At 38.7% G+C, this 14,474-nt stretch overlaps 2 protein-coding genes across 4 annotated transcripts in view; one reads left to right on the top strand and one right to left on the bottom strand.

Annotated features, from left to right (window-relative positions):
• Positions 1 to 928, bottom strand: part of Tmem68 (transmembrane protein 68) — a 39,043-nt gene extending 38,115 nt beyond the window's left edge. For 2 of the 3 annotated variants that reach the window (XM_010611117.3, XM_010611120.3), the window contains exon 1: positions 811 to 928. The gene's annotated coding sequence lies outside the window, so the exon portion shown is untranslated. Of the gene's footprint in view, positions 1 to 782 lie in introns of all 3 variants that reach the window. The other variant, XM_010611118.3, reaches the window with a different exon arrangement.
• A 45-nt stretch (positions 929 to 973) lies between these two features.
• The window catches only part of Tgs1 (trimethylguanosine synthase 1), a 34,747-nt gene continuing 21,246 nt past the window's right edge, over positions 974 to 14,474 (top strand). Inside the window, exons 1-6 of the mRNA XM_033760728.1 lie at positions 974 to 1,238; positions 4,419 to 4,483; positions 8,875 to 9,044; positions 9,390 to 10,194; positions 12,284 to 12,401; positions 13,731 to 13,817. Of these exons, the coding sequence (XP_033616619.1) occupies positions 1,138 to 1,238; positions 4,419 to 4,483; positions 8,875 to 9,044; positions 9,390 to 10,194; positions 12,284 to 12,401; positions 13,731 to 13,817 (1,346 nt within the window). The 5' untranslated portion in view covers positions 974 to 1,137. The remainder of the gene's footprint in view (positions 1,239 to 4,418; positions 4,484 to 8,874; positions 9,045 to 9,389; positions 10,195 to 12,283; positions 12,402 to 13,730; positions 13,818 to 14,474) is intronic.

Below are 14,474 nucleotides of genomic sequence, written 5' to 3'. Positions count from 1 at the left end.
ACTTGCTTCTTTGAGGAAGTTGTCTGGAGAGTGCTAAGGAATACCACCTAACACTGGCTGCCTTTTTCCCTAATTCATCAGTGCTGTTCCGGTTTTCTCTATCCTAGTTAGGGCCACATTTATTTATATTTCTTATTAACTATTTAGCTCTTGAAGGTAGAGACCTGTTTTACAGGCTGCAAACTCCCAGTGACTGGTGCCTACAAAGGTGTCTTAAACTATTAATTGCACAAATGAAAGGTTAGATATACATAGTTTCACTTAGTTAATCCAGCAGTCCCACGAGATAGATACTGCTCCTGCTCATCCTCATTTTGCAGATGATCAAAGTGAAGCTAGCTCAAGCCACACAGGTAGTACAGGAGCATAAGCCAGGCCCGAGCAGGCGCGGTCTGGACGCGAACACTTGAGCCCCACGCGGCCTCCTCCCCACACACTTCCCCTAGCCTTTGTGGACAGGAGGCTCTCATCAGGCGCCTGGGGTCGGGAAAGTCACCGGGCAAGCAAGAGGCCTCCAGTTAAGACTCAAGACACTTCGCTCCACCCGCTAAATTTAGGCAAAACGCGCCCAACCGGAGGATTTAGGGGGCAAGGCGAGCTGCTGGGCCAGAACAAGATCGCAGGACCCCGGGGAGGGACCTCCCCCTCCAGCCAGTCCAGCGAGCCCAGCTCAGCGCTGAGCCCGCCCGCCGCAGGCTGCTCAGGAGAGGGCCTGCGAGACCGACGCAACGCCTAGCGCCGGCCTGGAAAGGACCGAGAGAACAAGGAGAGCACTGACGCACCTCTGACGGGAAAAGTTAAGCCGCTCACCTTTACCCTCCAAGGGGCGGCGGGACCGCTCGGAGGATCAGCTGCCCAGTGAGGTGCAATGATTTGCTCGGCCGCCTTTCTTCCAGGGAATCTGTCAGGAAGCAGCCCGGACCCGGTTGGCCGTGACACCGCCTGTCGCCCCGCCCCTCCCGGTAGTCTCTGAAAGCCACTTCCTGTAGCAGGATCCCCGCTGGTTCCCCGCTGGAGGTGCTGGGCAGGTCTTTAATCTCTCGTCCCGTGGCTCACGGAGTTTTCTTTTCTGTCTTGGGTAAAGGAACAGAGGTCCAGCAGAGGCTGCGTACGTCAGGGCTGCTGTGAGGGTGCAAAATGTGTTGCGAGAAGTGGAGCCATGTGGCCGAAATGTTTCTCTTCATTGAAGACCGGGAGGATTACAAAATTCACTGCCTCTGCACCAGGGCATTTGTGGAGTAAGTAGAAACGCGTTTCTCATCATTTTTATCCGGATCGGTATGAGGGAGTGTAGGTGTGGCAAATATAAATGTTCGCTGACCTAGGGCGAGGTGTTTACAATTTCAGTGGCACATGCCTGTAATCCCAGCTATTCGGGAGGCTGAGGCAGGAGGCTCTCGGCTTTAGTGAGACCCGATCTAAAAGGTTTGAAAAGGTGGGGATGTAGCTCAATGGTAGAGCCTTTCTCTAGCAGTCGCGAGGCCCTGACCTTAGTCCTTATTGCCTCACGCTCATACACCACACCAAAATCCGCACACTACGGAGTGGTTGCCTCTTACTATTATTATTAAGTAAAAGTCTAATTTTGATTTTGTAGGCTGTTATGAAAAGATGTGGTAACCGAAGTGTCATTTTATATAAACAAATAGAAGGGACATTTTAAAATTGGAGGAAAGCCAGGCATGGTGGCGCAAGTCTGTACTCCCAATACTCCGGAGACTGAGGCCGGAAGATCCTAAATTCCACCCCAGCTTGGGCAGTTTAGCCTGTGGCTTAGCGCAGTGGCTCTAGGTGAAATCCCCATTGTGGTAGGGGAATGGGTGGGTGGGGAGGAAAGTGAATGTAAAATGAAAGTAACCGAAGTGAAAGTGAAGGTTTAAAGTTGAGTAATTTATTTTGGTTTACATCTCTTATCAGACCTTAAAATCTACTCACGCTTACTTAGCCAGGCATGGTGTCCGTTGCCTGTGAGCCCCGCGGCGGCGCTTAGAAAGTCACAGTTCAAGCCCAGTCTGGCAACTAAGCAACTTAAAGAGACCTTGTCTCAGAAGCAGAAATAGAAAAGCTAAGCTTCTGCCTGTATATTAATTCATTTGCCTTATACTGTGTGGCTCGCAGAAGAATAGGTCTTAATGTAGAGGTTCTAGTAACATCCCATTTCCCTGTTCCCTATACTGCCTAACATTTTTTTTTAATAAAAAGAGAAAAAATATATTAAAAAATTTAAAAAAAGAGAAAAGAGGTGGCTTAACTGGCAAAGAGGTAGATGGCAAACTCTCACGTACTCCCCAAGTGCCTCACTGGACAGTGAATATGTTTAAGGCCTGGTATGGTGGTGCATGCCTGTAATCCCAGTACTGTAAAATCTCAGTTCCCTTGTGTAAATCATGCTTTCTTTTGGAGGGTGGCATAGTCCATGTATTCAATATCCGGTTCCTAAGCAAACCCATAAACCTTAGCCTTCATTGACAATGTCTGCCTCAATCAGCTTCCTCTCTGAAGGTTGCCAAAACAATTCTTTAACCCCTTTGGTATTTATTAGCTAGTATTCTAAAGAGTGTTTTGTCTTTTCTCTCCACACCTTTGTTTATTCATTTCGTATGTTAACATGGACTTTTCATCCTTAAGTTATTAATGGAGTATATTTCATTCCTGTCATTATTTGGTACTCACGTTGTCTTTGGTTTTGCCAGTGGGGCATCCTTTGAAGTGGCTTCTGGTCCTTTTGCTGTATCTCCAGCATTCTTTGAATGCTTCCTAATCTTTCAACATGAGATGATCCAGGTTAAATTTTACAGTCCATAGAAATACCGTTCACCCAAGGTACATTGGTTCTTTTAATGGAGAATAGTGTTTAAAAACCAAACGCCAAGTACTCATTGTGCCTGTTGTTCCTATGCCCTCTCAGTAGACAGTTAGGCAATGTGTATATGTATTTTATGTATTATTCTGGCTTGTGTCTAGATGTTCCTCTAAAGCCTCAGGCGGTCACAGGTGGGTGAATCTAGAGTGTGTGATGTTAGGATTAAGGGCATGTGATTGGTTTGGCACAACCCTAATCCCCAGTAGTCTGAATAAGATAAAAGTAGAGACACTGTTAAGCTCCCTTGTTGCTTTTTGCTGTCTTCTGTGCCATGAAGTGTTCCCCCTTTTTACCTCTGCTACCTTGTGCGTGCCATGCTGTTTCTCCTCTGCAATGCCTATTTGCCATCCCTGCCTTGGATCCAGCCAATTATGAACTGAAACCTTTACCAACTGTAAGCCAAATAAACCTTTTCTCCTTTAACTTTGGGTGGCCAGCCGGGTATTTTGTCTCAGCAATGAGAGAAAAGTAACTGACATGCATATGTACATCAATATGTATGTGTGTGCATACATACATAATATGCATATATAATACACTTACAACTGCCTTTATAGCTGCTGTTATATAATTAAATGCCACTGATTTGTAATAGTATTTCCAATAGTGGCCATCTAACATCTTGGGGTTCTTTCTAGCCTTCGTTATTTTTAGGTGATTTGTCTTGAGCCTGCCATGTTTTAAGTAACCTTCAGGAAGGAGATTCCCAACTGTCATTATCATCAGTACATTTGCTCATTTGCTCATTATAATCACTCTGGCAGCCATTGACCTTCTCTTCCACCCAGGCGTTTTATACAGCTCCTGCTCTCCACCTTATCCTCGATGCTTCTGCTTATGAGGGGCAAGTGGGCATGCTACCAGAACACATTTGTACTTTATCCCTTCCCCTGTCCTGCTGAGAATTATCACCTGCAGTACTTTGTTTTATAAAATATACCCCCCCAAATAAGTAGGAAGGTAAAATAAATCAAGCACATGAGAATTGTACTTTGTTTAGGTTATTGTAGCTTTTTAAGAAAACTAGTCTTAGCTATAATTGACAATTAAGAAAAGTTTAACAATTTCATTGTTTGCTAGTCCTTAAAACAACCTTTGCTCAGATACTAGTGGATATACTAGATAATGGATAATTTGTCCTGTTTGCATATGGACTAGAATCTACATGTGGATTTTTATGTGTATAAGCTAAATCTTTTTACTAATACTTTAAGCTCAGTTTTTCCCGCAAAATTTAGAGAACACCTCAGTGTTTATGTATCATGAAGATCAAATTCTTTCTCCAGTATCCAGGAGAAATCCTACTGTGTACTTCCATATAATTAGTAACAGTGAATGCTCCCATGTTTCATGGACTATAGTAAGTACTTTTTCTATACTTCCAATTCTTACAATTCCATGGGAAATATATTGTTATCTCTGCAATATAGGTGAGGAAAGTGTATTAGTGGATTGCTTTTCTGTTTCTTAATCTTTTTTATTAATGTATGCTTTTTTCCCTCTTGAATTGGTAGTTCAGTTTATTTCAATATGGACTGTTTAATTTGCTTCACAGGGATCAAAAATTGTGCAATTTGGGACTGAAAGGCTACTATGTCAGAGGCAGTAGCAACAATGCAGGTAATATACTATAAAACTATATAGTCCTCTTTTTTTACTAAAATTAAACCATGATATTATACTTACAATTTGTTATAATATTGTATTAATATGCTAAGATACAGTTTCATAAATGAGAAGTAATTCTGTAATCATAGACAGTCATTTTAGATATAAATATATAAAACAGGCTCTAGAACTGTGATGTGAACCTTTTAGAGCTTTCAGTGTTACATACAGCCAACTACAGTTTGTGGGCCATAGGTTTGCCACCACTGCTCTAGAATCTTTGTCAAAGCAAATGTTTTATTTTCCTGTAGCTGTTCCTGTGTGGACTTAGTATAGTCTCTTGCCCTGTGAAGTGTTCCTTCCTGAATTGTCACCATTAGATAAGACCAGCCTGAAATTTAAAGCTGAAAAATACAGAGCAAATCATTTCTTCATCAGAATTTTATTACATAGGTAAATAATTCATGACACATTTCAAGTGACTATTCATAAGTTGACAAAGAGGCTGCCATCTCATCTTGGCTAACTTTCCCAAATAACAAATAGAACAATTTGTACATTGAGCCTCACTTCAGTCTCAGACTTGCTTAGCCCATTTGTCCTTCTGCATCGACCTTTTTTTTTTATTAAATATTCCTAGACACAGATAAAACTGTATCATGGAATTAGAGACCACAGTCAGACCAAATACAGTCTTTCATAGTGACTTTAAAAATCCTTTAACTTTCACAATGATGGATCAAGTTACTATTTCTTGAGTCACATACCAATTAGATGTTTGGTTTGGGTTGCAGTACTATGCTGTGTAAATAGGGCTTCTATGAACTCTGGAGTCCTACTGGATATATGAAGATATGCACACCTCTAGAGGACCATAAAATTTAACTTATTCATTTTCCCCATTTTGCTTTCTCCTGACCTTTCATAAATTCACTGAATGGAAAAATGAGTGGAATTGCTTTCATTATTTTTTTTTAATTAGATGTCTTTTTACCTTCTAGAACCCTATTTTAATAAAACAGCACATATACAATTTCTCTTATCAATCTCCTTTTTTTTTTCCAATAGGAAAAAAATCCTCTTTTTTAATTGAGTTTATTGTTACTTTTAAAATATATGGCACAGTTACATTCATCACTGGGATCTTGTACCTTTACATGTCAGATCTTGGTTCTCATTTTTTTCCCTACACCCTTGCCCTCCCTTCACCCTTTCCACCCTCCCCTAGTTACAAAGACTTTGTTTCCATTTTTTCCTTTTCTCACATTTTTTCTTGTCCCTTATTTCCTTTCCGCTATCCTTCCCACTTCCCCTACACCTTTAGCCCTTTTCTCCTATTTCACATTATCAGTTATACAATTTGGATCTTATTTACACTTTTAGTTTTTCACACCACAGAAACTATTCGGTATCAATCTCCATTTTGGCCATGCAGGATTCACTATGCTATTGCCTGAGATCAAGCTGGAGTACAGCTCACCACTAATTTGGTATGTGAATATAGAAAATAATTTTTGTCATCTTAAATTTTAAGCAGTTAATAGAGCATTTGAATATCATTTTTCCAAATTACTGATATAATCTGCTAGTGTCTTAGTCATTTTCCTTGTCACTGAACAAAAATACCTTACACCCACAACTTAAAGGAGGAGCGATTTATTTTGCCTCACAGTATCAGAAGTTTCATTCCATGGTTGTCAGACTTAAATGCAGAAATGGCATGGTGGAAAGGCCTGTTGCAGAAGAAAGCTGCTCACATTGCAGTAGTCAGGAGGCAGAGAGGAGCTGAGAGAGAGAGAGATAACCTTCCAGATCATGCCCTCAGTGTCCTGCCTCTTTCAATCCAACCTACCTCCTAACAGCAAGTCAGCTGTAGTCGCCTATAATCCACCTTTCAAGAGCCCTACCTTTAAGCACATGAAGCTCTTGGGGGACACCTAAATATAAATCATAACATTCCACCCTAGCCCCCAAAAGACTCACGTACATCTGTATTCAGAATACATCAAAGTCATAACAGTTCCAACATTGCCGAAAAGTTCAAGTCTCCGGTCTCTGAGACTCAAAGCAAACACTTAATTGAGTCCCTGTAAAAATCAAAAGAAAGTTAAACCATTCCAGTATACAATGGCACAGGGTAACCATTCCCATTCCAAAAGGGAGAAATAGGATAGAAAAGAATAGGACCAAAGCAAGACCAAAACCCTTCATGGCAAACAGTAAATCCTGTAGATCTGTGCCTAGGACCTAGGGCAAGGTGTGGTAAGATTTGAGCTCCAAAGGGCTTGGACAGCCCTACACCTTGGGATTGCCAGTTACTGCCTGCCTGGATTGTATTTTGAGGAGATTCCACTCAAAGAAGCTTTCTATTTTCCTCAGCAGACCTGCATTCCTGGAATCTCCAATTAACTTGTGTTTAACTTTTTAGCTTTACTTTCATACCTTCACATTCTCCTCTCTCTGAAATTTGGGTGGAAGCCTCCATGACCCTGTAAGTCTTGCATCTGCATGCCTATAAAATCAGTACAATTTGGATGACACCTGCTGAGCAGACCTTGGATCTGGCCCCTTTGGATCATGGCTATAGAGGCCTCTAACTACCTGAATAGCTGAACTCAAGGAACCCAGCCTTTTGGCAGCCTTTCTGGAGCAAGTAGCCCAAGAATTCTCTTCTCAAATGAACACTTTACAGTTTTCACCCTTGAGCCTGGAAGGGTGGTGTCTTACTGATGCCTCAGATACTTCAAGGCATCTTTCCTATTGTTCTTCTGTAAAATACTTTCCTCTTTAATGCTAATCCTTTCAGATCCATGTTGTTCTTTGACCTAGCTTTATAAGAGCTTGCTTTCCGATGAAACTGCAACTTTTTCAAGTTATTCAGCTCGGCCTTTTGCTCCTGATACACACTATAATTCTGACTGGTAGCAGCTAGTAAATATCCATGCTACAACCTGAACATTGGGCTGCTTTGGCATTTCCTCCATCAGAGTAATTAGTCTGCTCCTCTTAGTCTCCTGCAGAGTCTCAGAATATGGGAAAAATATAGACAGATTTTTTTGCCAGAAACACATAGTCTACAGTTCAGTTGCTAATGGAATGCTTTTTCCCAACTGAAACCTGAGCCTAGCCTTTATTGTTCACCTTTCTGTCAGAATTCTGGTCTCCTGAGGTCCTACCAATATCACAAATTAACCACCACTCAACATTCTAGGATTTCTCTACCTGATTCTCCAGACTTTTCCAAACTTCTGCAGCCAAGTTCCAAAGGCTTCTAAACCACATGGTCATTTACAGTCACAACAACCCCACTTATGCTACCAAAATCTGCCTTAGTTGTTTTCTTGTCACTGGGACACAATATCGGACACCCACATCTTGAAGGAAGAGAAGTTTATTTGGACTCAGTTTTCAGAGGCGTCAGTCCATAGTTGACCGGCTCCAAGGCAGAAAGGGCATTGTGGAAGGGCCTGGATAGAGGATAGCTGCTCATTGCACCATGGCAATGAGGAAGCAGAGGGAAACAAGATGAGCCAGGGAGAGAGATACACGCTTTTAGGTCACTCCTCCAGTGTGACCTGTGTCTTCCAATCTGTTTTTATCTGCTAATGGCACATTCAGCTATGAACTCACTAGTGGATTAATACATTCATTATTATAGCACCTCCATGTTCCAGTCACCTTCCAAAAGTCTATCTCTGAATACATGAGGCTTAGAAAGGAAGGGACATTCTATATCTAAACCATAACAGACATTTGTAGTCATACTAGGGTAAAGTAAAATTTGTTGTTTTATAATGAATGCTTTTGCTATGAGATCTAGAATCAGAAAACTTGAAAGAATTCTTGTTCTGTGGATTTGAGACTTTGAATAGGACTCTTTAATAAAGTCCACTCTTTCACAGAATCCCAAGACCTAAATCTCAGTTTAATTGAAGCCTGAACACATGCTTCTTACCTTTCTGGTTAACGGCCCTAAAATATCTCCACAAATCATGATCTTCCATTCACTGGTCTTTTTCAGTAATTTTTCAGATCAAGATGTGAAGAGATAGGTATTTTCCCCACAGTTATACTATTCTTCTCTTCCATCCTCAGTACTTTACACAATGTCTGGCACAAAGCTTGATAAGTGCAAATCAAATGGCCAGCTAGTTGGATAGTGGCAGGCAGAGACAGGAGAGAGGTAGAGCACTCTGTCTGTTTTCTTGACTCTTCACTGACTGTTTTTGATACTAGTTCATATTACAATCAATTATTTTTCTTTTCCTAAAAAATTGAAATGTGCATGACTCTGGGAAAGTCATGTAATTTTCATGGATCTCAGATTCTTTTTTTTTAAATGAGGGTAAGAGAACCTGCCTCTAAAAGTTTTCTAGAACTAAGCTAACAAATGTTCTCTATAGATGACCAAGCTACAGAAGAGGAAGATGACTGTTCCCATGGTACTGCAGAGTCTTTTGAAAACAAAGGCACAGACATGGATGAAAGTGAATTAGATTCTGAGGCTGAACTCATGAGAAGCATGGGATTGCCACTTCAGTTTGGTAGGGTATCTGAACATAACAATTTTGAGGCAAGTATTAATGCACTTTTATTATTTCTGTTTATTGATTTTCTTCATAAAATATTATAAGGAATTAATTTCTTAGCCCAAACAAATTCATTCATGACTAGAGCACTGTACCTCTTTGTAAATGTACATATTGGTAAGTTAACCAAAATTGTAGGTTGTGATATGTCCCATATGGACTTTTTGTCCTCTCGGAATTTAATAAAAATCACTTGTTCACACAATAAAAAGCCCAGGTCAGAGTTTAAAAGTATTTTGTGTGACTTAATGTCAAAGTACATTGGATTCTGTTTTCTTTTTAGATTATGAAGTGCATTTTATATTCAAGTTATTATTTATCTAATGTAGGTATCTATGAATAGTAGAAATAAAGTGAAAAAGAAAAAGACAAAACATCACAAGAAGTACTTAGATGAAATTATGCGAGAATCTTGGAGAAAAGAATTTGAAGAAGATGACCTTTTGCTTTCAGATGATCCGTCTTCAGTTGAACAGTATGAGAATACTAGAACATGTGAATTTCAAAGCAAAAAGGACATTAAAGCAGAAAATCTTCCTGTTGAAAATATATTATCTGCAAAACTAGAAATTACAGAGATATGGGAAAAGTATTGGAATAAATATGGAGAGGGACTATTATGGCAAAGCTGGCAGGAGAAACATCCAGATCAAACACTATCTTCTGAACCATGGAACTTTCCTGATACAAAGGAAGAGTGGGAGGAACATTATAGTCAACTTTATTGGTATTATTTGGAACAATTTCAGTATTGGGAAGCTCAGGGCTGGACTTTTGATGCCTCACAGAGCTCTGATACAGATACTTGTACAGCTAAAACAGAAGTTGACAATAAGAAAAATGAAGGTAGCACAGAAATTGACTTAGCATCTTTCTCATCTTTACCTAATCCAGTTGATAAAGAAAGCTCTGGTTCAAGTGATCACAATGAAATACTTGATGGAATTAGTAATATAACTCTGAGTTCAGAGGAAGTAGAACAGAGCCAGTTAAATTCCGTAAGTTGTGGTGGGCAGCTAAGTGAACTTAACGGTGGGAAAGTATGCCCTGCTTCTGGCCAAAATGAACCATGTAATGGAGGAACCAAGGAAAGCAACCTATCTGGAAATAAAACTACAGACCAACCAGTTCAAGGTAAGGTTAGCCAGTTTGCTAAGTAAATAATGGTTAGCAGAATAAATCTGCTTCACTAAATATTTACCACTAACCCTACATGGTGGAGTTAAATACCAGCTATATTTCATATTATAATCATAAAACTAATTATTTTATTAATCTTATTTTTATAAGTGCTTAATTACCTATTTGTATTAATAACAATACTTGCATAAGATCCTCAGAAGTACTCTTTCCTCTTGTGCCTTGGTGGTCAGAAAAGAAAAACTTGCATACCTCTTGAGAATTATAATTTAGAATAATAAGCTTGGAACTTTTAGAGTTTTTCAGAGCAGATGAATTACACAGTGGCTAACAGCATATATTTGGTATCAGGCAAACATGAGTCATGGAATTCATTCAGGACAAGTGAAATCTTGCTGTACAGAAGATATTAATAGGGCATAATATGTATAACTGAATGGATTGATTTCAAGATTCTCATCAATAAAATACCCAAGATAGAGACTTGGTTGACTCCTAAATAAAGTTTTTAAAAAATATTATACAAACTGATGCTCCTGTTAGAACTGAAGTAAGCTGATGAGAAGTATGTTAGTATGTGAAAAATTCAGGTAGGTTGAGAATGCTCTTGCTAAGAAGGTTCTCTTAACTGATGGTACCAGGAAAATGTGAGAAGAGGGCATTTTTATGAATTGAGTCTCCTAAAATATTGACATCCTTGATGTTTGGGGCTAGAAAAATAGTGGAGAGTGACTTTTTTCTCAGCCTTGTTATGAAACAAAAGGTTATTTTCTTCCTTTTTTATCTGATTTTTATATTAGTCTTCTGATTTTCTTCTATACATTTCTGATACGTTTCTGTACTTACTTTGACCATTAAATTTGTAGCGTACATATTGGTCAGTGTGTTTGCCCCTGTCTCACTGCATTTGATTCTATGCCCCCGTTTTCCTAATTTCCTTTTTCCAACCACAGTAAACCTTTTCACAGTCTAATCTGTTGGCAGTGTCTTAGTTAAGTGTATAAGCTGACCTTTTCATTGAGTCGCTCCAGTGTGTCTGCTATCTGGATCAATTTGAGGATTTTAGGTTTTGATTTATTTTAGCTCCTCCACTAAGATCCAAATGTAAATTGTGTTTCACATTTTATGTGCACATGGTGTCTACCATTTGTAGTTGATAGTCTCCTGAGTCTGTCCTCTGTGAGAGTTTCCTGTTGTCCACCCTGCAAGCACCTTTCTCCCTTTCAGTCTCATTTATCCACTCTTCATTCTGAAAAATACAGGACAGAGACAGACATATGTCTCATTTGGAGTTACCACAGTTGAAACTTTTTTTTTAAAGGTAACTCTTATCTTGGTTACTTCCACTATTAAGATTATATTAAAGCACAAATCTTTGTAAAGAAGTTATTTTTAATCAGTGTGATCATGCTATCTCTAATCAGAGTCATTTAGATTAAAATTCTTGAGAATACAATTGCTAACAGCTATTGTAAAAGTAATTTTGTAGCCTGATTTGTGTATATCTGGATAGTTCAGGAGTAGTTTTAGTTTCCTTTTTAAAGTACAATCCTTTGTGGCTTATTGATGGCTTTACAATCTAAGGAATACATCATTAGACTTCATTGCTGTGCAAGCATTGGAGTGTACTTAAACTAAAACAGTTTAGACATTCCTAGGCGATAAAAATCTTCTGAGACCACTGTTGAATATGCAAATATGCAATTCATTGTTGACCAAAACTTCATCATGCGTCATGACTATGTAGAGTGAAGAAACTTTTAGACATTATAAAGACATACCTGCTTTTTTCTTTTTCTTTTCTCAAACTCTGCATGTAGAAACACAAGTAGATGTAGCCTGGCATTTTGCTTGATACGCAGACAGTTCATTGCAGGAAAGGCACTGAAATGATTTTGTTCGTTTAGGTGTTTTTGTTTTTGTTTTTGTTTTTTTGTATCGGGGATCAAATTCAGGACCTTGTACTTGCGGGGCAGGCAGCAGAACTACTGAACTAAATCCCCCGCCCTGAAATATTTTGATTGTGTTTGTAAGTGGCAGAGAAGCTAAGGGAAAGTCCATCGCAACATCTATGCCTTTTTAGAGTCACAGGAGTCTTTGGGAGCAAACACACGTAAAGGTAAACCACACACCAGCCAGACTGATGGAGATGAGAGTGAAGAAGATCCACCTGAGGATAAGCCTGCGAAGCTCAAGAGGAGGTAAGTTGTACGATACTCTGTCTTAGAAATGTATTAGCTTATGCATTTGTGTCCTTAAGTGAGTGCTAATTAAATGCTTGTTTTATGTACAACTCTGCTAATACTATAAGAGTGACAAGATCTACTGGTAAGACCCTGAACTTTTGGACCCATTGTCAAATCCCAACTCCTAAAATGGGATTGATGCCTGTTTTTCTATGAGATCACTGGATAGAATGGAGCTAGTATGCGATATGTCTGACCCTTAGTAGCGATCAGTGGATTATAACACTTAGCTAGTAATTACATATTCCCCACTAGAGTTCTGATTTTTTTCTCAAAAGTTTGGGTATATATTATCACATATTTTTATCACTGAAGCAAAGATAAGTACCTTGTTCGTTTACTATATAACAATGGCTGATAAACACTTCCCCAGGCAGAATTTTTTCTGTTTCCTACCTATACACATGAAAGTTGTAATGTAGAATGTGCTCAAATGAGAGTGCTTTAGAATACAAGGAAAGGAAGAATCATTACAACATTTGAAGCTCGGCCAGAAATCTTTTTTCTCTGATAAGATAAGAGGTTATCTACATAAGTTTTTTTGGTCCATACATCTTCGAGAAAAATAGTAAGCAAGTTCTATAGTTCTAGTATTTTAGTATAGAAAGCATGCCTCTTGTATTCCCTTTACGTGATAGACATTACTTATTAATTCTCTAATTAGTTCCTACAAGTTGCTACAGGCTGAAACCATATTCAGTTCCTACAACCCCGTAGGTACTCCTTAAAATATACAGTGAGCTTAATTTAATTGCAAGGTCAACTTTGTAAAGATTATCACCATTTTTATATACATGGGGCTATTTTTATATACAAGATGCTCAGTTTCTAAAAGATACCCAGTAAGCAGATTCTCCTGGATTATATAATATCCTGTGTATCAATCCCAACCTTATTCTTCATAAAGTCATTGTTTTCTTTTAAAAAATATGTTTTAGTTAGACTGATACTTCTCATGTTTCCTTGTTTGTTTTTAGGAAGAACCTCTAGAGAGATCACTATATTGATTTCAGGCTGCAGCTTTACCTGTTTTTTCCAAAGGAAAATGGGGCAGTCTGTATATGTACCATGTTCAGGGTAGAGATAATCACTTGACGTGGTGTAAAAATAATACTGTATTCCAAACACTGCTAGGTACTTCAAGTCATTTGGAAAATCCTGTTAAAGTACTTTTTCTCCTGGCTCCCTAGATTTGTGAACTGTAGTTGCTTATTGATATTTGCCTGAATTGGTGGGCTTTGTAGGTAATGGCTTATCACTGTGCACTTTTCTAAATTTATTTAGCCATGAACTGGACATCGATGAAAATGTGGATTCAAACCTTGATGACAATGGTTCCCTTCTAGGATTCAAGCATGGCTCAGGACAAAAGTAATTATTCATAAAAGTTGCTCTCTTTTAAAAATTTTAACCGCTTGGGTATTCATTAGGTAATAAATGATATTGTATTTGATAACATTTCAGTGTTAGCAAATAAGACACTGACTTCTCTTGTTAATAAGAATTGTAGGGCCAGGAATTTAGCTCAGTGGTTCTGACGCCTGCCTTGCAAGAGCAAGGTGCCAAGTTCGATCCCCAGTACTTAAAAAAAAAGACTTGTAGTTCAGATATCATTATACATTTGATGTGTTCACTGTATTAATTCAGTTGCACTTTATAACTATCTGCTATTCCATTTTATAGATAAAGCACCTGCAGCTCACAAAGGTTTTGACTTGGTCGAGATCACATCATATACCCAAAAGTGTATTTTAAATCCAGTTTTGTGTCTTTCAAGCTTGATTTTCACCTAGTTATATCAACCTGGGTGTACATCTAAAGACCATAACAAACATGGCTTGAAAAGTTCAAATCTGTAGGAAATCTTTCCTTTATATTATCAAAGTAGTAAAACTCAAAACATAAAAAGTGAAAATCTTTCAAATCATTCCCATAGGTAGGCAATTTTTAGAGTTTGGCATATATCCTTCCAAATTTACTAGTGTATGCATGCATTACTTCCCTTTTCATAAACACAGAAATGGGATC

Source organism: Fukomys damarensis, unplaced genomic scaffold (genome assembly GCF_012274545.1).
Source record: "Fukomys damarensis isolate Sample0158 unplaced genomic scaffold, DMR_v1.0_HiC HiC_scaffold_5, whole genome shotgun sequence".
Classification (NCBI taxonomy): domain Eukaryota; kingdom Metazoa; phylum Chordata; class Mammalia; order Rodentia; family Bathyergidae; genus Fukomys; species Fukomys damarensis.
Note: the sequence above shows the minus strand (reverse complement) of the source record. Positions and strands in the feature narration are given on the sequence as shown.